We start from the raw sequence: 24,483 nt of genomic DNA, 5'->3' as shown, positions 1-24,483 counted from the left end.
TGAGGGCCATTATTGAGAGGGACTGAACTGGCCCATACGATGACAGCTACAACCTCCAACCAAAACCTGACAACTTGAAGCACCTAAGGCCTACACAGCTTTGGCACAAGCTGCCTCTTCCATTTCTTCCATGGTTGTTTCATGACGCCCACTACCTGTTCGATGAAAGTCCTCAAAGAACCGAGATGCGCAGAGGAGAGGCAGGGCAGGTGGGGTGGCTCAGCTAAGTGCTGCTGCGAAATGAGGAAGGAAAAGAAAGTGGTGAGTGGGTAATGGATAATGATTGTGGTGGGCACGTTGTGAGTGTGTTGCGCAGACAGTGATATCTCTGTAGACATCAACTAAACTAAAACCAAACCAAACCAAACCAAACACAAAAACCCCACCTTTTCCCCCTACAATGCATGTGGGATTTTTACAAACCAACCATCACTTAAAATCTTCTCATTCTTCTTTCCTTTTCCCTCCTCTCTTCATTATTTTCTTAAACCCATAGCCCTCGTGCTCGTGTTTCTTTGTCTATCGTTTCTCATTCTCCTGTCTCTTCATATGTCTTTTAACTCTTACGAATCACTGACTTACTTACATGATATTAAGCATAAGTTCCCGTGGTTCTCATTTTAGTTTCTAAAAAATATCTTTGGACTCAAGTACACATTTCATGTCCCAATAGTCCGGCCCAAGCCCAAACATAATTGTCTTGGATATTCATTTTAAGTTTATTACATTAATTAAGACTACACATTGACATGTCCATCTTTACCACATTTATTTGCCAATAATATAAGCATACAAACTAATTAATTCAATACCCAAATTCTAACTATATCCTCACTTGTATTGTTGCTCCCTTTGCACTTGAAAAACATTGGGGCTGTAAGGACCAATATTTTGGCACCCATGGATGTTGCCTCCAACAAAGATTCGGTCTTGTAATAGCTTAGGTCCGAGTGAGGAGATCCCACAATTTGGTGTCACGCCATTGTATGGAATTGGGGAATAAGGTGACTTAGTATTGGGATGAGTTAGATTGTCGGGTAGATTGACGATAGTGATATCATGGATGCTTGATCTTCTCCTGTCTTTCCCTCCAGTGAGTTGTCTGATGAAATACTTTTGGGCGTGGCTAGCTACTTGCGTTGGAGTTCTTGTCGTGACGAAGTTACGAGAAATGTTCCGCCAATCTCCTTTACCGTACTTCTTCAGACCCATCAAGAATTGCCTGTAATTTTAGTCATATCGAACTATCATTAGATAAGCTCAAAACTAGAGTGAAATAACCTGATAAGCTTGGTTCCATAATCATTTATGTATGAATCAAACCCAAAATTTAATTTCATTTTCCTCAATTTAGAGTTAAATGTCTCAAGCAGGCAAATTAATGAGTTTATCAAACCTGTGTTCTTCTTCAGTCCAAGGTACTCCCTTTTTCCTTTCATGATCGGAAGGCCGACCGGAGACCCCTCTCTTCCCGGCGCCGCCGTAAACCGACCCAAACCCGCAGCCGTCATTCGACCATTCCAACACAAAAGAGTTGCCAGTAGCGTACCCCGGAATCGGAACCAACCCTGCTTCAATATCACTCACATCCGCCACTAACTCTCTGTACTGATTCATCACGTCGCCGACGGTTTTTCCGGGAATCATGGCGGCGACTTTCAACCACCGGTCCGACGAATCACTGTCAAACAAAGCCAAAGCATTTTCGAACCGCTTGTTCTCCTCCACCGTCCAGTTGGAGCAGCTGGAGCTTCGACGGTCGGTCGCCGGAGACAGAATTCCAATTCCTCGTTTCATCAACCCAATTTAGAATAATTCAAAAAATAAAACACATAGCAGTGGAAGAAATCAAAAACCCATAAAAACCCAGTTGAAGAAATGCAAAACTAAACAGATCGTAAGAAATTGAAACAGAGGAAGAACAGGGCCAAAACTTCGAGCTAGCCCACCAAAATCAACCAAAGAACTTGATCGAACCATACGAAAAACAAAATGGGTTTCTTCAGAAAGAAATTAAACAACAAAATTTAGGTTGAGAAGGCGAAAAACAGTGATTGGTGCTGCCGGTGGGATCGAGATCTATGGGACAAGAAGAAGGCACATAATGAAAAGAGACATAAATTGAGTAAAAGCTGTCGAATTTTGATTGGTGGATTTGGAATTTGTAGGGACATTTAAGCTTAATTGGAGAAAAAAATGAGAGAAATGCACAATAAAAGACGAGACTTTTCCTAATTAAACTTTATAAATCAAATTGAGATGTTGAAGAACAGGGGATGCCCATTTGGTCAATATTAAAATCCGCTAAGAATTTAGATTATTTTGTTGGAGTTAAAGACAGAGTGGAAATCAGCTCTTTTTTTATTTTTATTGTGACATTAATCATTACAAAGTTATTATACTAATTAATTAATTAATTAATTAATTAAAGTGAAAAGGAGACCACAAAATCAGGATCATCTCGAGGTCTCTGTCATCACCAGAAATAACAACCCACCAAGTACAGCTGCTTCATAATTGTATATTTATTTTAATTAATTCCTTTATTTTTATTTTTTTCTATTATCTTTCATTTATTTATTTACTTAATTTTGCTTTGACCTTCTCCGTTCTGACACCTGTCCCTGCCTCGTTGTACGGACAAATCAAACAAGTATTTTTTTGTTTAAAATAAATTCAAACATGAGATTAATTAATAATTATCTCATCTGTTCATAAAATTCCACCACAAATAATTTAAAAAATAAAAAATAAAGTCAACCCGCCCTTATAGATTATCCACTCTCAAACGTTATTTGACTTTAAAAAAAATATATATATATATATAGTCACAATTTTAGTCACAGAAGTATATAAGTAAATGACCGTGGGTATATATATATATATATATATATATATATATATATATATATATATTATCTGATTAAGTTGCCAAAAAAAATTTATCATGGACTAAAAATACAAAAGAAAAAAATGAAAAGAAAATTCCATTAATAATAAAAATAAAAATAAAAAGAAACGATTTATAAATCATGTGTATAAAAGCAAAAATTAAATTTCTTTGTTCTTATTATTTCTTTCCTGTGGATTAACATTTTGGGAGGTCGCTCGGAGGCGGTAGAAGCGACTGTTTGGGGCCTTTACCGTTTTCCACCATGAATGCCATCTTCAATCCCCAAGTCGTATGGATTTCCAAATGGCAATGCATGAACCATACTCCTACAAGGTGAAATTAAATCAAAGCTCTTTCAATTTCATTTCAATAGTTGTAAGATTTGAACAAGAACTCGACACAGGGTTGGTTAATATTCTGTTTACCTGGATTGTCCGCACGGAATCTTATTGCTGTCCATCCACCTGATGGAACTCCGATTGTGTTCCTCTCTACCGGATCCACGAGATTGAATTTCTTAGGGTCGGTTTTAGGGTTGAAATTGCCGACCCCTCGACCGACTTCGAAGAAATTGAATCCGTGGAGATGAATGGGATGGTTTTCTGGGGTTACGATTCCTGTATCTTGTAGAACTAGTTCCACTGTGGAGTTGTATTTTAATTTGTAGAGCTTGGTTCCACTTGTAGTCTGCAAATTTTTAGGTCCGGCCCCTGTGTAGTTGAATTTGTGAGGGGGTTTTCCTGGAAAATCTGTGGTGAAAACGCCGTTGATTTTGAAGAAATGTGCTTGTAGAAGAGCGGTTGTGGGCATTGTAAAAGTGACATTGTTAATACTAGCTACTACTCTGCTTCCATTGCCGGCCTTGCAAGTTGGACATGGGTTGATTCCAAGCCCTACAGTGAACAAGAGATGGTGGTCGATTGTCAATGGAACATTGGCAGGGTACTTTTTGGAGTTCAAGCTTCTGAGGGCATTTGTGAAGGCGTTGGCAATTTGTGTAGCGTTTTGGGGAGGGGGGTTGGTGCTTGTTGTGAGGGATGAGGCCATTGTACCGGTGTAGTGCACCGTGGCGGTAGCAGTCTTGTTATCGACCGCAATGGGAGCGTCCATGAATGGAGAGACAGCCACCATGTATTTGCCAGAGTTTTTATCCGTGGTTAAGAGGACGTTGGTCGTCTGGCCAGGAGCAACTAGAACTGTGTCTGTTTTGAATGGTTTGACATATGTAGCATCGACTTCTACGACTGTTAACTTGTGGCCAGCGACTTTGAAGAACAGTTCTTCATTGAGTGCAGCGTTGATTATGCGTAGTAAATAGGTCTTTCCTTTTTGAACAGGCAATGTGAAGCCCCCTGATTACCAAAAAGAACAACATTAGAAAATCCATCTGAGGAAAGTTCGAATTGGGTCAGTTTCTTGATGGAATTACTTTGTGAAGGACAATTTGATATTGACCCTGAGAGGCCATTGATGGTGTGAGCATCGGAGACATTTGGTGCAAGTCCCGACTTGAGAGCTTCTTTGATCACAGCTTCGGTATCTGATTTCCACCACTCAGCTACACAAATTCAAATCGCCATTCATTCTCAAAAGCAAGTCAAAATCTCTATTTTCCAGAAGGAAAAGAAAGGATGGAAAGATGAATTAGTGAACTTTTGAGGTTCATACCAAGCACAAGGACAGTTTCTTTGTGAGGTGTAGGGAATGGATAAGGCACACCAAGCTTCGGCAAGATCACAATGGCACCATGGACAGTGGCTCTAAGCCAGAGAATATGAGCGTGCCAGAAGAGCGTGCCTCGTTGTCCGGTAATGGTGAAGTTGTACACATAGCTTTGCCCTGGTTGAATCGGACATTGTGTGATGTATGCAGGTCCATCAGCCCAGCCAGTTCGGAGTTGCCTGATTCCATGCCTATACCACCAACATTGTGTTCATGAGACCGTGAGTTATCATACTCCATTACACTACATAGAATATGATTTTGTGGGAACTCACCAGTGAATGGAAAGGTTATATTTGACATGGTTGACGACTTTGACGAGAACGGTATCGTCTTCTCTAGCGTAAAGGGTTGGTCCAGGGAACAGTCCATTAACGGTGACAATGGGCTTGTTTGAGCACAGTCTAGTTGCCTTCCTCAACACCACCTGCCACCCAAAATGGCTCAATATCAGTCATCACAACAGAATCAGGTCATTCGAAGGCCCTGTTTCTTAATAATTATGTTTTGTTGAAGGGTTCAAATTCCTTAAGTTTTAGGAAAGGAGAAAAGTAAAGAAGGGGAAGCTTACATTGAACTTATAATGGCGAACTGTGGACTCGGCCAAAGCAGGAAGAAGGCAGCAAAGTGCGAAGAGAACAAAGCATCTGGAAGACTCCATTGAAGGGTGTGGGGAAGAAATGTAGAAGAAGATGATGAGAAGGATGGGCATGCGAGTCAGGCTTATATACAGAAACTCAAAATAAGGTATTAAGGGAATAAATCTATGTGTTGTTGCCATGTCGTTCTTTCGCAGTTAGGTGATAAGTTAAAGCATGACTTCATGCAAAAGGATTTTCAGATCAAACCACAATCCGCTGCACCATTTTCTTTTTTTTCTTTTTTTCTTATATTATTAAACTTAGTTTATTATAATATTCTGGATTCTATCTAAAAAGTAAAAATGTTCATTTTCCAAGGTGTAATTAATTATGATGGTGATGGGGGGTTTTGTCCAACTTCATTTCCTTTTTCGTGACAAGTTGAGAATAATCAATTTGAAGGGGGGAAGGGTATGAATGATATTTGTTGTAATGACATGTAACAACTTAAGCATGCCGTTGGTAAATATTGTTTGTACATTGTTGATAACATTTATAACAATCTAAGCTCATCATTAGCAGATATTGTCCGTTTTAGTCCGTTACGTATCGTTGTTAGCTTTACGGTTTTAAACACTTTTGGTAAGGAGAGGTTTTCATACCTTTATAAGAAATGTTTTGTTCCTCTCTCAAACAAATGTGGAATTTCATAACCCACCCTTGGAGGCCAGCGACCGCATCTTCAACCAAAGCCCAAGGGGCTAGCGTCTTCGTTGGCATATCGCATGTGTCTGGTTCTTTGATATCATTTGTAGCAACCCAAACTCAAAAAAAACTAAAAAATTAATGATATTTTGTATGAAAAATCGATAATTTGTGAGGAATCATAATCAAAAGAGGTCCAAATAAAAAAAATTATGCATGCAAACCAAAATTTATGTGAGTTTATATTAATAATATTTCATAATCCAAAATATATTAATAATATTATGAAAACTTAATTTTTAATAACATTAATTATTTGTATAATGATATTTGCTATTTCAATTTTAAAATATATTCCGAACCCTTCACTTGTTTTTCAATCTTTTTTTTAGCTTTTCTTAACTTACAATATACACATTTCAAAATTAAAATGGTTAATTAATTAATTTATTAAAATGTCAACTTCATATTTATTTTTTATATTAAATCAAATAATTTTAAAATATTAGTAAGTAATAACTATTTTAAAATAAAATTAAAAAGTATATTTTAGGCCACACTTATTAATTATTATTATTATTATTATTATGATAATCTTGCAACGGATTAACAAAATTTATGAATTGAACGATCGGCCAACCAAAAGCTACTTTTGGTTTTGCCGTTTCATTATGTGATTAAATGTCGAGTGTTTGGCTGTGACGAACAAGAAGCGGGCTGCTCTGTCTGTCATTGTTTTTCTCGCGCCTTCATCTTCTTCAACTCATCGCTCTGATCCCTTTTTCTTCTCTTGTTCTTCAAGGTTTTTGTTTCTACACTTTCATAAACTTCAACCCTTTTCATTATTTTCGATCATCTCAAGAGGGCTTCGATTCTTTTCCTCTAGAACAACATTTCTCGCTTTGGATCTTCCAGAAATCACTTGATTCTGTTTGCTTTGTGATTGATTTTATATATTGGTTTTGACTTCTTCAAGCATGTGATACGATTCAGTGTTCTCTGTTTTATTTGTGTTCTTTGATTGCGACACTCAAACCTTGGAGTGATTAAAAATTTAGTGCGTTGAATTTTAAATTCATTCGTGGAAAAAGGCAAGTTCATCCGTACCCTTTTATTACTTTAACCAAATTCAAACAATCAGAGTTGAAAAGTTGAATGTGGTTTTGGATTGTTCTTGCCTCTTCAAAGGGAATCTAACTTCGTAGAGATGAGATTATTAGGTTCTAATTTTACCGATTGGGGTTTAGTTTTATAATCAACAGGCTCAGTAGGTATTAGCATATCACGAGGGAACTTTACAATGGCAGAAGATGATGTGTATACAAAAGATGGTACCATTGATATTCATAAGAATCCTGCTAATAAGAAGAAGACTGGAAAATGGAAGGCTTGTCGCTTTATTCTCGGTATGTTTACTCTGTTCTTAACGTTTGATTTTGATTGTTCTTTGTTGAAATTTGTAACGATGATATATTTGTAAAGGGAATGAATGCTGTGAAAGATTGGCATATTATGGGATGAGTACCAATCTAGTGAACTATCTTCAAATACGTCTTAACATGGACAATGTAGCTGCTTCAAATAGTGTTACTAGTTGGTCAGGAACCTGCTACCTTACACCATTGATTGGAGCTTTCTTGGCTGATGCTTACTTGGGAAGATATTGGACCATTGCTAGTTTCTCAATCTTCTATGTCTTTGTAAGTTTTTCTTGTCGATCGGCGAAAAGAGAACGAGTTGTTCTTCAAATCACATAAGAACTTGAACTGGGTTGGCTTGAGTTAGTGGCTGCATTGTAGTGATACCATGTTTATGATATATGGTTTTGCAGGGCATGACATTGTTGACGATGGCTGCTTCAGACCCTGGATTGAAGCCATCTTGTGACAATACTGTTTGCCATCCAACTGGAGGTCAAACTGCTGTCACCTTCATAGCACTTTACTTGATCGCCCTCGGGACCGGGGGAATCAAGCCATGTGTGTCGTCGTTTGGGGCCGATCAATTCGACGAAAATGATGAAGGCGAAAGGAAGAAGAAAAGCTCCTTCTTCAATTGGTTTTACTTTTCAATCAACGTTGGTGCAATGATTGCCTCCTCAGTTCTAGTATGGATACAAATGAATGTAGGGTGGGGGTGGGGCTTTGGAGTTCCTGCAGTAGCTATGGCCATTGCTGTAGTGTTTTTCTTCTCCGGTAGCTCGTTGTACCGTCTGCAAAAGCCAGCAGGAAGTCCTCTCACAAGAATCTTGCAAGTTATAGTTGCAGCTTGTAGGAAACAAGGAGTACAAGTTCCAGAGGATAAGTCTCTCCTTTACGAGACTGCTGATGATGTCGAGTCGAAATCGAAGGAAGTCGCAAGCTCGAGCACATGAACGAGTTAAAGTAAGTATATTACTGGGATCAGAATTGAAGGAAGTCGAAAATCATGGAGAGATTCTTATATTATCCAAATTGGCTACATCTTTTCAGGTTCCTAGATAAGGCTTGTGTATTGAGGGAAAGTGATGGAATGAAGGGGCAAGGGAATGCATGGATACTTTGTACAGTGACACAAGTTGAGGAGCTGAAAAGCATTATCAGATTGTTGCCTGTGTGGGCGTGTGGAATAGTATTTTCAGCAGTGTATAGCCAAATGAGCACCATGTTTATTCTACAAGGTAATATAATGGACCAGCACATTGGGGCAAGTTTCAAAATTCCATCGGCCTCGCTTTCGATCTTCGATACCCTCAGCGTTCTGTTTTGGGCTCCCGTATACGACAGACTCATCGTCCCAATGGCGAAGAAGTTCACGAACAATGAGCCTGGCTTCACACAGCTACAACGGATGGGAATAGGACTTGTCATATCTGTTTTCTCCATGGTTGCAGCAGGTGTGTTGGAAGTTTTCAGGCTGGAGTATGTGAGGAAGAACAAGCTATACGATGCGGAGTACATTCCGATGTCGATATTCTGGCAAGCTCCACAGTATTTTTTGATCGGATGTGCAGAAGTGTTCACTTTTATAGGACAGTTAGAGTTTTTCTATGACCAAGCACCAGACGCAATGAGAAGCATGATGGCTGCCCTGTCGCTCATATTGGTTGGATTGGGAAACTACTTAAGCACATTGCTCGTTACAATCGTGACGACCATGACAACGAGACACGGGAAGCTCGGGTGGATTCCTAATAACTTAAACAAGGGACATCTCGACTATTTCTTCTGGCTGTTGGCCATTCTCAGCGTCCTCAACTTCTTTGCCTATCTCTTTGTGGCTAAGTGCTATCGCTACAAAAAGGTAACAGGTCATTTGCGCTGAAAAAACCAACTTCAATTCTCAGTTCTTAGCTTTTTATTTACATTTACGTTGGATTTGTTTTGCTTTGAATCACTTGTTGGGATTGTTTCTTTTGTTCTTCATTGGTTGCTTTATTGACTTTGAGGCCTAAGTTATTGATTGGGTTTTTGTTTTCAACAGTGTTAAATGTGTGGTTTGATCAATGAAAATGTTTGGTTTAGGTGAAGAATCATTGCTAATCTTTAGAAAAATGGCTGAATGGCTCATGTCTCAACCTTAAACAGGGCTGTCTGTTCAAATTGTTCCCACTTATTTAGCATTTTGAGGATTCCAGCCCCAAGGGTTTCCATGATTGTGTCCCACCCTCTTTTTTGGACTAATCGAACTCCATGTTCACACTTTCTTTTTAGATTAATTAAGTGTCGATCCGGTTTGTTTTTCGGCTGATTTGCTAATAATGTATGGAATTGATTAGTCTAAGTATTTATTCGGCTGTTTTCTTTCTTTTTGTAAAAAACATGTCGGGTCGAAACTTACTCGGCAAAGAATTTTGCTACCTTACAACTGTTATAGTTACGAGCCCGCCGTTGGTTCACTTGGACTTATGGTAGTCTGTAGCCAAATCATGAACTTCCTTAACGTTGAGACCGGCCTGCCACTTAAATTTACAATTCTGGGTAGAAAGCTTTTGACTTCATTTATTTCAAGAAATTGACATCACATCAGTGATGTTGATATTAGCAAACAAAAGAAACAAGAATCACTGTGTTTCATGATTTGTTTTTCTTTCTTTTGGGCATTGCCTGTCTCATCGGAAGTTGGTAGCTTAGAACAAACAATGAAATCACAGTAAGAATGAAAATTTTAAGCGAATTAAGAAGCGTTCTTCGTTCTTCGTTCTACTGAGAAATTGAAAAATAAATAATTCTCAAGAAACCCATTAAAGAAAACGCTTGGCCAAAGAACAGATATCAACTTTAAACCAGAAAAACAAGTTTTTTGAATTGAATCCACCCCCCCCACCCCCCAGCCAATTCCAGTTTAATACAGTCGAAGAACACTTCTAGCAATGGAGTGTGCTTGATTGGGTTTCACCTTCCCGGCGGCAGAGCCTCTCCGGCTGTCCTTCATCGGCGTCATGTAGAATCGGAGAAGACCATTGTCGACATTTGTCAGAGAATGTCGAGCACTGTGGTTCCTCACCAACACTGGCTGCTGCTGCTGCTGCTCCTGTTCTTTCTTCTTCTTCCCATTCCCATTACAATCTGCGTTGCTTTTCCTTGAACTGCTACTGAAAGATCCACCCACCATACTTGCACTCCTCCAACTCACACTACTGTTACTCCTAAACATTTTGGGGTTGAATCCTCCTTTCACATCCATACTCTGTTCGCCTCGCAACTCCGGCCACGACCCTGAAAACGACCGCTCCACACCATTGCGTCTGCTCACGTCTTCCTCATCATCTTTGTTTCCTCCACGCCGGTTAATCAATCCCCATATGCTCCAACCCTTCCCCCACCGGCGGGACTTTTTTGACTCCTCTTTCCGATTCCCTGTCGCAATCACTGACGCTGTGTCGTTAAATCCCATATCAAAGGTCCCGGAGCAGTCGTCTCGCACTGAATTGGAGTTCGAGTCTCTATCTGGGATGGATAGTTTTGGGCCATGGCTAATATCTGTAGTTGCAGGGGAAACTTTAGCGTTTGAAACAGATTTCATTTCATCAATCTCTGCTACCACCGCCGCGGCGGCCTTTCTTATGGAGTTGGACCGATCGAGGCTCTTCCGCCGACGGGAAGAGGAGTCTAAATAGTAATCCCGGGTCTGCGATGTCCCTCCGGGGATATTCTCTTCTTCATTGGTTGAACTCAGGGAGTCTTCGACGGGAATTTGAGTATCGGAACGGAAGACACTGATAGGAGCATCTTCAACGACGGAAAGCATGGTAGGCATTTTCGGGAACGTTCTGCTTATCAAATACCCGTCCCATGAAGCCCTGGGTTCGTCGAAAGAATAGCGGGGATCGTCGAAGGACATTCGCCCGGCGTCGAGAGAGAATCTCGGATCAATATCGCAGGATCGTCGGCCGAAGCCGTAATCGGCAATTTCCGACTGGGTTTCTCTGAAATGGCGTCCGATTGGCTTCTCCACCGGCAATGTCGTAGATCCAGCGCCGCTTCTCTGCTTCTTCCCCTTCTGCTTATCCCTCCACTTCTGCAGCTTCTTGCTGAAGACCGAAGCCGCCGACAAGAAGCTCCCGGCAATCTCCTTCAAATCCCTTCCGGAGGGCTTCTTCGTGTGCGAATCAAGATCTATATGATCCTTCATGGTTTTGAAATCCTCTTGGAGTTGCACCGATTCTCGCTCGAATTCAACCTGAAGTTGTTCTTCTTCGACGATTTCCTGAACTCCGTTCTCGATCACAACATCCACCACAATGGGCAGTTCAGAAACCCTAATTTCCCCTTCGCTCTTGGGTTCCGGTTCAAGACAGGAAGAAGAACTCGGCTCGTCCTCCAAATTCTTACTCTCGGAAGCAATTTCAAAAGCAGGAACAGGGAGAGGTCTAGAAGAAGAAGAAGCAGAGGCGTCCTGGGAGAAGAAAGAGCAGAGAGTGTTACGAAGACGAACGTCGCAAGATTTCCTGTGGGGCTCAGAAAGGGCAGAAAAGGGTTCGTTCTTAGAAGCAGAGAAGGATTTAGTCCGACGAAGCTCAGGGAAGAAAGAAGAGGGACGAGTAGTAGGAGGACCGGGCCGGAAAAGGGACTTAAGAGCAGAGGCAGCAGTGGAAGGGGGTTTCCGGGAAGAGGAGGAAGAGGAAGAAGATGAGTCGATTAGAGAGAGACGCTCGCAGAGGCATAATTGGCAGAAAGGGGCGAAATGCTCTTGAGGGTGTCGTGGACAGGGGGCGGCGACAGCGGAGGAAGGAGGAGGAGGAGGTGGTGGTTGTGCGGCGGCGGTGGAGGGATTCATAACACGAAGAAGGAGAAGCTATGGAAAAATGGGCAATGGAGAGAATGCCATGATAGGATCTTGTAAGAAATTTAGAGAGAAGGAATAATGAAAGTGAAGTAAAGCCATGCCTATTGTTCATTATTATTCTTAAGCTTTTCTCTTTTTCTCCCTCCTCTTCTCTCCTCTGTTTCAACTGACACCAACAACACACAGAAGAGAGAGATTTTACACCACCACTTGGGATGCCCCACACATGGTGTGTTGTCTCCTCTCTTTTTTTTTTCTTTTTTTTCATTTATAAAAATTCAAAAATTTAATCCATATAAATATAAATTTACCCTAAATCAGATACTGTGTTAGCAAGGACTTTGACCTTTAAAGGGGCATGGACAAAGTTGTATGCCATTGAAGATCCTAAATTTCAAAAGAAGATAGACACTGGACGATGTGCCAAACAAAGACATTGGGCTTGAAGGGAGGCAATACCAAGCCGAGCACCATTGAAGATGCTATGCCCTAAAGAGAGGTGGACACCAGATGGTAGCGTAAATAAATACATATGTATGAAGCATGTGGGAATGATTAGAAAATTAGTAAAATTGTGAGGACTAAAAAGCAAAGTAAAAAATAAAATTGATTGTTATTATTATTATTATTATTATTATTATTTTCTTTTCACTTTTTTTTTTTTCTTTTTTCCTGTTTGCGTGATGTGTTGTGTTGGGTTTCTTTTTGTTTTTTCAATCTCTTTTTTCTTTACCCAATCAAACAAAACATTTTTGGCATTTAAAAATAAATATAAATTTCTGTTTTTTCAATGTAGCCTAACTATGGTCTTTAATAAAATGTTGTGAATTTTGTTTATATTAAAATGGCCTAATTTATTTATTTTTTTTATTATTAAATATTGGGATAAAGTTTTTTTTTTTTTTTTTTTTTGAGGGAAAAGAAAGGGATGTTTACTATGCCGTTCATAAAAATAGTGACCTTTTCATGTAAAAGTAAAAGTAAAAAATAAAAAATGATGACAAAAGGTCTCGTCCCTGATTTTGCGAGCAAGAAAAGAAATTTCAATTATTGTTCACTTATTAATTTCACAAATATAAATAAATTCATATTCCTCTTAATTTTTATTATTATTTATATAAATAATAAAGGAAAAATAAAAAAAAAGTAAATTATTATTTGACTTTGATACCACTTGTAATTGGTTAAGCTCACTGTTAGCAAATATTGTGGACTTTCCCTTTCGAACTTCCCTTAAAAGTTTTTAAAATGCATCTACTAATGAGAAGTTTTCACAACCTTATAAAGAATGTTTCATTGTTTCTCTAAAAAAGAAAAAAAAAACATAAATGTGTTTAATGTTTTATATTTTTTCCAAATCTAATAATGTTCCTGTTTTATTCCAACTTATAAGTCCCCACCAAATTTTTGTACATTTATTTGTCTCTCCTTTACAATTCAATCATTCTTTAGTAATATATATATATATATATATAAAATAAATAAAAATAAAAGGGTGAAATGGTAATAAGGTAATAATGCAAGAGAAAAACATGCGCACCCATTCTACGTTTTTAGTTAATTATTAATGTTACCTAATTACCTTGCTATATCATTATCATTCATTATTACATTTACTTCTATTTTTCTTACCCTTTTTACTCGATACTATAAAATAAAAACACTACAATCAGACACGTGGCAAAATACTGGCCTTAGGATATTGAATGAAAATTATTCGTGGAATCCCAAGAAAAAGAAGGTAGAATTTGACATTAAAAACACTACAGACAAAATCATTTTTAATTCTATATTTACTATTTTCATTTATATAAATAGTAAAGGATAGAAAACTCAAATCAAGATTATTGTTTAATTTCAATATACTTTTAGAAACTATGTGGGCCAAAATTGGAGACATATATTCAATGGGCCGCGGCCCAAATACAATTTATTGAGAAGATACGCACTAAATATTTGTTTGGTCAAAATTTGTAAGAGATTTAAAGGAATTAAATTATTTTATTCTAACCCATCCTAACTTTTCTATTAAATTTCATGTCATATAAGTCAACAACTAAATTTATTGCCCTAATAAAAACGCTATAATTGAAAATTATTTAACGTCTTTAAATAAGTCAGCTCGTTGAAAAATGGAAATTGCCCTATTAGTTTTTATTGGATTTGGATCCATCGGGACTGACTAATAGGCCCCTCATCTTCTGCCTTGACAGGGCTCTAACCAATTAAACTACAATCGCACGGAAATCCGTTGTTGATTTCATTTCTTTCAAACCTTTTCATGTACATTTTTTATTCGAATTGGCAAATTTTACCAGATAGAGACGCGAGGAATAAATTTAAATATCTATTAAAATTTATATTTAGAATTCAATTTTAATTTACGACATTTTAAATTGATATCTAAAAAGTTTAAAATTGATTTTTAATTTTTTGCTTTGAAAAGGTTCAATATTCAAAAAAAAAAAAAAAAAAAAATCTTATTATAATATTTTGATTTTATGTCCCATAATTAATTTCATGTATTTTAAAAATTATTTATTTATTTATAAATGGAAGAAAAAAAAACATTATAGTTCACATTGGGGCAGCCAAAATTTGAATGGGGAATGGGTCGACCCGTTTACCCATTCGGGTCGTTTTCTTCAACAACCCCTACCAACAGCCACAACCGCGGTGGTAGGTAGACATCAATGGTTGGTGGAATATTGGCTAGTTTTGTTATTATTGGCTAGCCACAAAATAAAATATCATTTCAGAAAGAGTCTCACATTGACTAATTAAAGGGAATATCATTAGTTTATAAATAAAAAAATACAATCTCCATTGATATGAGTTCTTTTTTGAAAAACAAAAGTAAAACCACGAGAGCTTATGCTTAAAGTGGACAATGTCATACCATAGAGGTTAATATATAGTCACTACAAATTTATTAGGTTACCCAAAGAGTTGGCATGCATGCCAAGTTTCATTTTGTTGGATGATGAAAGTTCTACTCCCGCTAATTTAGGGAATGATGATGTGTTTATAAACAAATAATAATCTTTCAATTATTGGTATAAGGCTTTTGGGAAGTCCAAAGCAAAGGCATGAGAGCTTCCGCTCAAAGTGGATAATATCATACCATTGTGGAGAGTTGTGTTCGTTTAACATATTTGAAATACGAGCTGGATTGCCAAACTAGACTCCTAAAAACCTCCCTTTACTTTAGCCCTCCCCCTTTAATTTAATTACAATTCAAAAATACTATATATTTTATGATCAAATTAAATGTTTGTAAGCAGTGATATGTCTATTAAATTATTCCAAAATTTACTAAAGTAGAATATTTAATAACGAAATCGCATAAATACTCATTATATAAAATATTAAATAAAAATTTCAACTTATTTGCTTACTTTATACCTATTATTCTATTCTTAATATAACGTTTTTTTAATAAAAAATATAAAAAAAATTGAAAGAGAATAAGAGAATAAAAAAAAGAAAAGTTTAAGATAGTTGATAAACAAAAAATAATAATAACAATAAAATTTGGCTAAAATCTTGATTCAAACGTCTATATAAACCGCCGGTTTCTCACATTTATTCTCCTCTTCTTCTGTGGGCTGATTTTGTATTTGCTTTCTCTAATGGCGACTTTCTCCCCGCCGAAACCTTCCATCATAAACTCCGGCAACCCATCTGAGTTATCAACCAACCAACTCAGTCTGATCAAATTTCCGAGGGCCCATTCAGTATTTCAACCGGGAATTTTGAGGAACAAATGGGGGAATCACTTGGGATTTCATCGAGTTCGAGTAGGCGGAGGGAGTAGAGGGTTGGCGGTGGTCCGATGCACGGCGGAGGGGATAGAGAGAAGCATTTCATTTGGGAAGAGATCAATCGGATCCGCCGCGGAAGAACGAGCCATCGGTGGTGGAGTCGGAATCGGCTTGCCGGAGAGGTTTAAAGTGGTTGCATTAACCGCTTTCGTTATGTGTCTTTGTAATGCTGATAGAGTGGTTATGTCGGTCGCGATTGTTCCTCTTGCTGCTAAATATGGCTGGTCTAATTCATTTCTTGGCATCGTTCAGGTGAAAAGAACACAAAACTCTTCTCTCTTATTAGTTCTTCTTTTGGGTTTTTTTCTTTGATTCAATCAATCAGGGGTTTTCAATATTTACCTTGTTTCTGAGAATAGCTAGCTATTTGGTGATTTTGATTTGATCAATGTATAGAAACACGAAAGCACCCATGGATTTTGCTGTTCTTTTATGATTGTTAGATGGGTTATCGTTGAAAACGTGTCTAATGCCGTTTTAAGCATAGGAAATGAAGTTTTCTCTCTCGCTACTAGAAAACGTTTACAATTCAATGACTGCGATATGGTGGTGGACTTGTATTTTAACGCTGGCGGCAGGGTTTGCTTGAAACTTTGATCTTGCCGCCGTGTCCTTGGATAAGCTGTAGGCGGTGAAAGGTGAAACCACAAAGAATTGTGCTTAGCTTACCCTTCCTTCTTCTTACCAATCCCCTTCTCAAGTGCTCTGGTTTGGCCCACAGGAACCTTGAATGTGTCCATTTGGGCTTTCTTGCATTTCTTGGCCCAACCAAACCCCTTTCGTGGGAATAGGAAAAAGAAAAAAAGTTGGAACTTTTAGGTTGAATCTGTTAGACGAACACGACTCTCCACAATGGTATGATATTGTCCACTTTGAGCATAAGCTCTCATGGCTTTGCTTTGGGCTTCCCAAAAGGCCTCGTACTAATGGAGTTAGTATTCCTCACTTATAAACCCATGATCATTCCCTAAATTAGCCAATGTGGGACTTTCATCATCCAACACCTCCCCTCGAACAAATCACGCCTCCCCTTAATCGAGGCTCGACTCCTTTGGAGTCTTAGTCATTTTTGACTGCCTTCGTACCTTCGAGGAGGCTCCCCTTAATCGAGGCTCGACTCCTTTGGAGTCTTAGTCATTTTTGACTGCCTTCGTACCTTCGAGGAGGCTTGACTCCTTTTGGAGTCCTTTGTTCGACATTTTAGGATTTGCCAATCTATTGGCACGGCTAAGTTTAGGGCATGGCTCTGATACCATGTTAGACGAACACGACTCTCCACAATGGTATGATATTGTCCACTTTGAGCATAAGCTCTCATGGCTTTGCTTTGGGCTTCCCAAAAGGCCTCATACCAATGGAGAGTGTATTCTTAGATTATAAACCCATGACCATTCCCNAAATTAACCGATGTGGGACTTTCATCATCCAACATGTTAGACGAACACGACTCTCCACAATGGTATGATATTGTCCACTTTGAGCATAAGCTCTCATGGCTTTGCTTTGGGCTTCCCACAAGGCCTCATACCAATGGAGAGTGTATTCTTAGATTATAAACCCATGACCATTCCCTAAATTAACCGATGTGGGACTTTCATCATCCAACACCTCCCCTCGAACAAAGCACGCCTCCCCTTAATCGAGGCTCGACTCCTTTGGAGTCTTAGTCATTTTTGACTGCCTTCGTACCTTCGAGGAGGCTTGACTCCTTTTTTCTTTTTGGAGTCCTTTGTTCGACATTCGAGGATTTGCCAATCTATTGGCACGACTAAGTTTAGGGCATGGCTCTGATACCATGTTAGACGAACACGACTCTCCACAATGGTATGATATTGTCCACTTTGAGCATAAGCTCTCATGGCTTTGCTTTGGGCTTCCCAAAAGGTGTCCACTTTGAGCATAAGCTCTCATGGCTTTGCTTTGGGCTTCCCAAAAGGCCTCATACCAATGAAGTTAGTATTCCTCACTTATAAACCCATGATCCATGATCATTCCCTAAATTAGCCGATGTGGGACTTTCATCATCCAACACTTCCCCTCGAACAAAGCACGCCTCCCCTTAATCGAGGCTCGACTCCTTTGGAGTCTTCCCCTCGAACAAAGCACGCCTCCCCTTAATCGAGGCTCGACTCCTTTGGAGTCTTAGTCATTTTTGACTGCCTTTGTACCTTCGAGGAGGCTTACTTTCATCATCCAACACGTCCCCTCGAACAAAGCACGCCTCCCCTTAATCGAGGCTCGACTCCTTTGGAGTCTTAGTCATTTTTGACTGCCTTTGTACCTTCGAGGAGGCTTGACTCCTTTTTTCTTTTTGGAGTCCTTTGTTCGACATTTGAGGATTTGCCAATCTATTGGCACGGCTAAGTTTAGGGCATGGCTCTGATACCATGTTAGACGAACACGACTCTCCACAATGGTATGATATTGTCCACTTTGAGCATAAGCTCTCATGGCTTTGCTTTGGGCTTCCCAAAAGGCCTCGTACTAATGGAGTTAGTATTCCTCACTTATAAACCCATGATCATTCCCTAAATTAGCCAATGTGGGACTTTCATCATCCAACAGAATCCAACTAACTTCTTAGTGGTGTGAGATCCGAAGCTGGTTGGGAGAAGAATGAAACATTCTTTATAAGAGTGTAGAAACCTCTCTCTAGCAGAGCATTTAAAAAACCTTGAGGAGAAGCCCGAAAGGGAAGAATTAAAGAGGACAATATCTGCTAGCGGTGGGCTTGAACTCTTACAAATGGCATCAGAGCCAGACACGTGGCAATGTGCCAACAAGGAGGTTGAGCCCCAAAATGGGGTGGACACAAGGCAAGGGTGTGATATTGGAAAAGCTGACAGATAAGTCACCCTTACTGCCTGCCACTCGACAGAACCGTACATGAGATTCTCATACGGCTCGAGTTTCGCTCCAGAAATAAGGTCAGGTCATAGATGTTGTTCTTCTTGTTGTTCGTCACGTTAGATTAGCCAGCCTAGCAAGGACACTGGGCCCCGAATGTGTGTGGATTTGGAGGTGGTCTCACATAGATTGAAGAAGGGAACGTGCCAACGAGGACACTAAGCCCCAACGGGGGTGAATTGTGAGATCGCACATCAATTGGGGAGGAGAACGAAACATCTTATAGGTGTGGAAACCTCTTGATGCGTTTTAAAAATCTTAAGAGGAAGTTTGGAAAAGTCCAAATAGGACAGTACTAAGGGTGGACTTTTAGAGGGGAACATTTCAGTGTTAATTTTAAGCTGAATCTTTGTTTTTGTTGAAGTCATCGTTTCTATGGGGATACATATTCTCATCGGTGGTTGGAGGAGCATTGGTGGACAGATATGGAGGAAAGCGAGTGATGGCATGGGGAGTGGCCCTTTGGTCGCTTGCCACTCTTCTTACTCCATTGGCGGCCAACCACTCAACAACCAGTCTCTTGGCTGTTCGTGCTTTCTTTGGACTTGCTGAAGGTGTCGCGATGCCATCAATGAGTACCCTCTTGTCGAGGTCACACCCCATTTGCCAACCATAAAAAAATGATTCTTTATGATTCCCTCACTCCAACTCCCCAACTTAGCTTTGAAATTTGTCGTTGTTTAAGCAGGTGGTTCCCCAGCCATGAACGAGCTAGTGCAGTTGGGATGTCAATGGCTGGCTTTCATCTTGGAAATGTTGTAGGATTGCTATTAACTCCCATCATGCTGTCCTCCATTGGTGTCACTGGTCCCTTCTTGTTATTCTCGTCACTTGGGCTTGTCTGGTTGATGTCATGGATTCCAGGAGTCACAAACAACCCCCGACAGAGTCAAAACATCAGCACATTGGAGCTGCGGTTAATCGAAGCTGGGAAAGTTGATTCTTCTCCTCAAAATGTCAAACACCTACCTCTTAGCCGCCTTCTCTCCAAGTTACCAACATGGGCTATCATATTCGCCAATATGACTAACAATTGGGTGAGTTTTTCTTTTCTTTTGTGTTTGAATGGGAAGTTTGCACAATGCTGATTCGTGTCGCTGGTACTTTCGTCTTACAGGGATATTTTGTTCTTCTCTCGTGGATGCCAGTTTATTTCAAGACTGTAAGTAACCGGATAATTGTAACGGCCTAAGCTCCTTTGGACTTTCCCTGTTTTTAAAAGGTGTTTCGTTCTCCTCTCCCATCGATATGGGATCTTATAATTATTGGGTTGATGTAGGTGTTTAATGTGAACTTGAAGCAAGCGGCATGGTTTAGCGCCATTCCATGGGGAACAATGGCAGTGTCTGGCTACTTTGCAGGCACGACGTCGGATGCTCTAATCAAAGCACGCTACCCCGTGACATTAGTCCGGAAGATCATGCAGGTTTTGATTCATTTTTTCCATCTAGCAGCTTAAGAATGTATGTGGTTCAATCGCTGATTCAATGACATTGGTGCTCAACAGTCGATTGGTTTCATTGGACCTGGATTAGCATTACTTTGTTTGAACCTTGCAACCACGCCAACCATTGCAGCAGTTTTGATGACAGTAGCATTGAGCTTGAGCTCATTCAGCCAAGCGGGGTTTCTCCTAAATATGCAAGTAAGTTCTTAAAGCCCTTCATATAGAATTGTTTGAAGTGATTCAAACTTCAACACTGATGAACTCTGTTCGTTTCTGGGTTCAATCAGGACATAGCGCCTCAACATGCAGGCTTTCTCCACGGTAAGCTTCTCGAGTCTTCTCATAAAACAGGAAATTTCATTTGGTTTTCATTGACATGATCGAACTTCTGTTGAGGTGCAGGGATTTCGAACTCGGCAGGGACATTAGCAGCGATTGTGAGCACGATTGGAACAGGGTATTTTGTGCAGTGGCTTGGCTCATTCCAGGCGTTCTTGACCGTTACAGCGACGATTTACTTCATGGCAGCCATTTTCTGGAATCTGTTTGCTACAGGGGAGCAAGTCTTTTAGCCTCATCATCTGTTTCAGAAATCTTATGAGCTCTGCTGAAGCCTGTGTGGAATGGGAAGAGAGGAGATGAACGTGGTGGAAGCATTTTATTTTATTTATTTATTTTTTTTTTTTTGAAAGCTAGAAATTAGCTTGTAAAGATACACAAGGATGGAGACGAATATGCAAACCATCGTATAGTTCATCAATCAAAATCAAAATACACGTGTAGCCCTATAAACAGTTTAGTTTCAATAGAAAGTCCCCTACTTTAAAGAGCTTCACATTAATACCTCTTTGTCATATTCTCAGTTACAAAAGGGGTTAAGCACCTTCTAAGTTGGTGTTCGATATCCTTATCACAATTTTAAGGGTTAATAGGGGGTGCTATGACGTAATAGAAACCAAAGAGGTATACGTGCCACTAAGCTCATGGAACTAGCTATTTTTCTCCTGCAACAATGTTTTTGGTTATATGTGGCGGCCATGGTACAGAGGCGACGACAACAGCGAGCGATACGGTGAGGTAATGATGGTGGGGCTATACCTGAACAGCAGACGTGGTAGCTGCAACGACAACGACAATGGTTCGACAGCTGGGACATAGGCGTGCAACTGGAAAAGAAACGACGATAGGTGACGTTGGCTGCAGTTGGAAGGCAAAGTAAGAGGGTCAACAACATCGTGCTTGAGGAGAGAAAACAAAAGAAAAATGTGCAGATGGACAAGATTGTTAGTCTCACATCGACTGATTAAGGAGAAGATCATGAATAGATTAAGGAGAGACACTATCTTCGACTAGCAAATTTCATCCCTAAAATATCAATTAAATTAAAATTTATCTAATCATATATTAAAAAATTACAAATTATTAATTGATGTATTCCATCCCTCAATTTTTTTTTTTTTTTAATAGATTACATAATTAAAAGTATATAAAATTTAATGTTAATTTATTCCTTCCACTTGTAAAAATCATTAAAATTTGTCAATCACGACTTGTATTCTATATATTTTTGGGAATTATAAGGTATAAAGTGGGTTGAACTTTGTATGATCCCAAATTGCCTGAGACAGATCCAATCTAAACCCTACATTTCCATTTTGTAACGATCCCAGGCGCAAAAATCTTTTTGCCGACATCTCGCATCATGGATTCCATTCAAACAAACTTCAAGTCTCCGGACATTTATGGATTCAAGAGTTTCATGCTCTTCATATAAGGTGCGTAATTCCGTCGGTTGCGTGCGCGAATTGAACGAGGCCCCCTAATCCATCTTCCATTTTTCTCCCATCACCCCAGGTCAAATGAATCCATCTTCACCAACTTGAAGAACTTTGATTCTCTCAACCTATTTGTCTCAATTAGGTTTTCAACTCCGATCGTCTGGAGTCTATATTCTGACCCGGATTTGAAATTCTTCAACTGGATTTCGTAATCAATTTCTGATTTTCGCATTTCGCCTCGGAATTTATGAATTTCAGAAGTTTGGATGAGTTCTGGGTTTTCTATATGAACCAGCACTCAAAACCCTCGACGAGACGATGGCACTTTATTGGAACTCTCTCTTCTATCTTCTTCTTTCTTTGCTCTTTACTGTTTAGCTGGTGGTTCCTGTTCTTTGTGCCTTTGACTGGATATGGATTCGCGTGGTACAGCCATTTCTTCGTCGAGGAAAATGTTCCTGCTTCCTTCGGTCATCCATTTTGGTCTCTTCTTTGTGATTTCAAGATGTTTGGATTGATGCTTACTGGGAATATGGACAGGGAAATCAAGAGGCTGGGGAAAAGACCTGTGTTGCAGGCGTTCTAATTCTAATGTAAGCTTCTCCATTCTTCCACTACATTTTCTTGAGAATAGTTTGATGATTGGCAATTTACTATACTTTCTGGCTGGATTGGATAATATCTGCTATAATATAAATCAAGCTAAACCTAAAATATGTGCATAGCTCTAATCAATCTTCGCAGTTTTAGTCTTTAAATTTGAAGATTACTAAGTTCATGGCAAGTTTATTAGATTAACCAACTCTGTACTTATTTATTCTCCAAGCTTGATTGAAATGGGCCCGTCTTCAAAGTTTTGGTAGAATTTGTTCGTATATTTTACAGCAGTTTCTATAGAACATTGTTCAAATGGCAGAAGATTTTGCAGCTGCAGAACTGTTCTGTTCTCTGCGTGGTATTATGAAATCATGAATGAACTGATCTGTTCGTCGTTTTTATCTGCCAGAATTTGATGTGATAAGGATTACCAAAGTTGTTTTTGCTTTCCTGTTGGAGAATCAGCTCATTCCAGCATCTTTTTCTCTCCACATGTACTATCCTTCCTCACACAAGATTGTTCCAGCTACAAGTTTTAATATCAATGTTGTATGTTTCTTGTGCTGCTTTGGATGGATGGTTTGAAGCCATTTTGTTTCCCACAAGATTAGAATTCTCTACAGATCAATCAATTCTCATCCTCAGGTTGGGCTGCTTAGTTTGGAAAGAACTCATTTGAAGGCCAGGCCACTGATGCTCGGTTATGCAATTTACTTCCAAATTTGATTCTCTAACTTGGCTTACAATCTGCAGTCATGTATCTATATGGTGTTCTGTAAACTGTTTATGTTTATCTTGTACAATGAAGTTCATCAACAAAGTTACACTTTTTCCAATATATGCTGAGTTAGTTCTCCACCTGCATCTCCTAATCCAATCCATGTTAAGTTGATTCTTTTGGCAGCAGATTTAATAGTTCCAGGAAGAAGATTGATGAAAACAAACAAGTCAGCTCGGGTTCACAATCGGAATCTTATGTGATTCTCTCAGACACTTCGTAGATTATTTCTGTTAAGGATATTTAGTAATAAATTATAGTTTACCATATATATTATATTTGATATTTTATTATAAGGAAAATATTAGATATTTGCCTTATTATCATAGGTATCTTTCCATTTATTGTTATTTCCATTTATTACTATTTTCATATCCTTATAATTTATTTGATTATAAATAAGATAACTTTCACATCATTTAGGTGGAGTGGATTAATCAAACATTCACATGGTATCAGAGCCCTCTCGGTTTAACAACCCCGATCTTTTCTTTTCAATGGCTTTTGAATCCTCTAATCTTCTTCTTCACCACCCCTGCTGGTTTTGACGCCGTAGGGGCAGTCTTCATGGCTGCCGTAGTCGGAGCCGATTGATTACTCTTCGGCTCCACCCTATTGACCTCCAAATCACCTTTCGTCATACTTTGTTCATACAAACCTCACCTTTTCCAACCCAATCGGTTTTCCCCTTGGCCAATATAGTCTCTCTCATTTTCTTCCCAATCAACCTTCATCCTTCACATAAACTCTAACCTAAACCTATCAACCTTTTGCAGAGATTTACCTTCGGAATCTGGGTGCCGCACTGGCCTATTTGCCAACCAAGTTGTCGCCGCCCTTCCTGCCAAAATTGGCTTCTTCGCCCGATGAGGCGACTCTTTCGACTACCCTTCTCGCCAAAATTGGCTCCTTCGCCCAATGTGGCGACTCTTCCGGCTTCAACATTGTCTTTGTCTCTTGCTCTAGGTTTCCCCTTCTACTTCT

At 39.3% G+C, this 24,483-nt stretch overlaps 6 protein-coding genes across 9 annotated transcripts; 3 read left to right on the top strand and 3 right to left on the bottom strand.

The window, feature by feature from the left end:
• Positions 1-682: 682 nt before the first annotated feature.
• LOC111470144 (transcription factor DIVARICATA-like) lies at positions 683-2,196 on the bottom strand. The gene is made up of 2 exons (XM_023115647.1): positions 1,397-2,196; positions 683-1,222 (listed from the first exon to the last, which is right to left on the bottom strand). The coding sequence occupies exons 1-2, from the start codon at positions 1,795-1,797 to the stop codon at positions 832-834; spliced, it is 792 nt and encodes a 263-aa protein (XP_022971415.1). The 5' UTR covers positions 1,798-2,196; the 3' UTR covers positions 683-831.
• An 833-nt stretch (positions 2,197-3,029) lies between these two features.
• On the bottom strand, positions 3,030-5,644 carry LOC111470137 (laccase-4-like). Its single transcript, XM_023115637.1, has 6 exons — positions 5,187-5,644; positions 4,891-5,042; positions 4,562-4,806; positions 4,323-4,451; positions 3,319-4,245; positions 3,030-3,219 (listed from the first exon to the last, which is right to left on the bottom strand). Exons 1-6 carry the CDS (start codon positions 5,394-5,396, stop codon positions 3,089-3,091), a joined length of 1,794 nt encoding a protein of 597 aa, XP_022971405.1. The 5' UTR covers positions 5,397-5,644; the 3' UTR covers positions 3,030-3,088.
• An 875-nt stretch (positions 5,645-6,519) lies between these two features.
• LOC111470138 (protein NRT1/ PTR FAMILY 8.1-like) lies at positions 6,520-9,403 on the top strand. The gene is given in 6 exon segments (XM_023115638.1): positions 6,520-6,703; positions 7,164-7,307; positions 7,384-7,601; positions 7,733-8,242; positions 8,245-8,285; positions 8,373-9,403. Coding segments are annotated over 5 exon segments (1,707 nt in total). The 5' UTR covers positions 6,520-6,703; positions 7,164-7,201; the 3' UTR covers positions 9,205-9,403.
• A 648-nt stretch (positions 9,404-10,051) lies between these two features.
• On the bottom strand, positions 10,052-12,272 carry LOC111470136 (UPF0503 protein At3g09070, chloroplastic-like). The gene has a single exon (XM_023115636.1). The coding sequence runs from the start codon at positions 12,157-12,159 to the stop codon at positions 10,225-10,227; it is 1,935 nt and encodes a 644-aa protein (XP_022971404.1). The 5' UTR covers positions 12,160-12,272; the 3' UTR covers positions 10,052-10,224.
• Positions 12,273-15,687: 3,415 nt separating this feature from the next.
• On the top strand, positions 15,688-21,181 carry LOC111470209 (probable anion transporter 3, chloroplastic). 2 transcript variants are annotated; one of them, XM_023115742.1, is made up of 9 exons: positions 15,688-16,244; positions 19,264-19,490; positions 19,588-19,936; positions 20,017-20,061; positions 20,179-20,325; positions 20,407-20,544; positions 20,634-20,667; positions 20,749-20,916; positions 20,947-21,181. In XM_023115742.1, coding segments are annotated over exons 1-9 (1,554 nt in total). In that variant the 5' UTR covers positions 15,688-15,800; the 3' UTR covers positions 20,949-21,181. The 2 variants fall into 2 exon arrangements, with proteins under 2 accessions (XP_022971510.1, XP_022971511.1); XM_023115743.1 differs by lacking the exon at positions 20,947-21,181 and having other exon boundaries at positions 20,749-20,918.
• Positions 21,182-21,961: 780 nt separating this feature from the next.
• LOC111470232 lies at positions 21,962-23,716 on the top strand. Of its 3 annotated transcripts, XM_023115781.1 has the most exons (3): positions 21,962-22,121; positions 22,201-22,717; positions 23,131-23,559. In XM_023115781.1, exon 2 carries the CDS (start codon positions 22,372-22,374, stop codon positions 22,708-22,710), a length of 339 nt encoding a protein of 112 aa, XP_022971549.1. In that variant the 5' UTR covers positions 21,962-22,121; positions 22,201-22,371; the 3' UTR covers positions 22,711-22,717; positions 23,131-23,559. The 3 variants fall into 3 exon arrangements, with proteins under 3 accessions (XP_022971549.1, XP_022971550.1, XP_022971548.1); XM_023115782.1 differs by lacking the exon at positions 23,131-23,559 and adding an exon at positions 23,629-23,716 and having other exon boundaries at positions 21,962-22,717; XM_023115780.1 differs by having other exon boundaries at positions 21,962-22,717.
• Positions 23,717-24,483: the final 767 nt, after the last annotated feature.

The sequence above is a fragment of the Cucurbita maxima genome, unplaced genomic scaffold, assembly GCF_002738345.1.
Source record: "Cucurbita maxima cultivar Rimu unplaced genomic scaffold, Cmax_1.0 Cma_Scf00043, whole genome shotgun sequence".
NCBI classification, from domain to species: Eukaryota; Viridiplantae; Streptophyta; class Magnoliopsida; order Cucurbitales; family Cucurbitaceae; genus Cucurbita; species Cucurbita maxima.
Note: the sequence above shows the minus strand (reverse complement) of the source record. Positions and strands in the feature narration are given on the sequence as shown.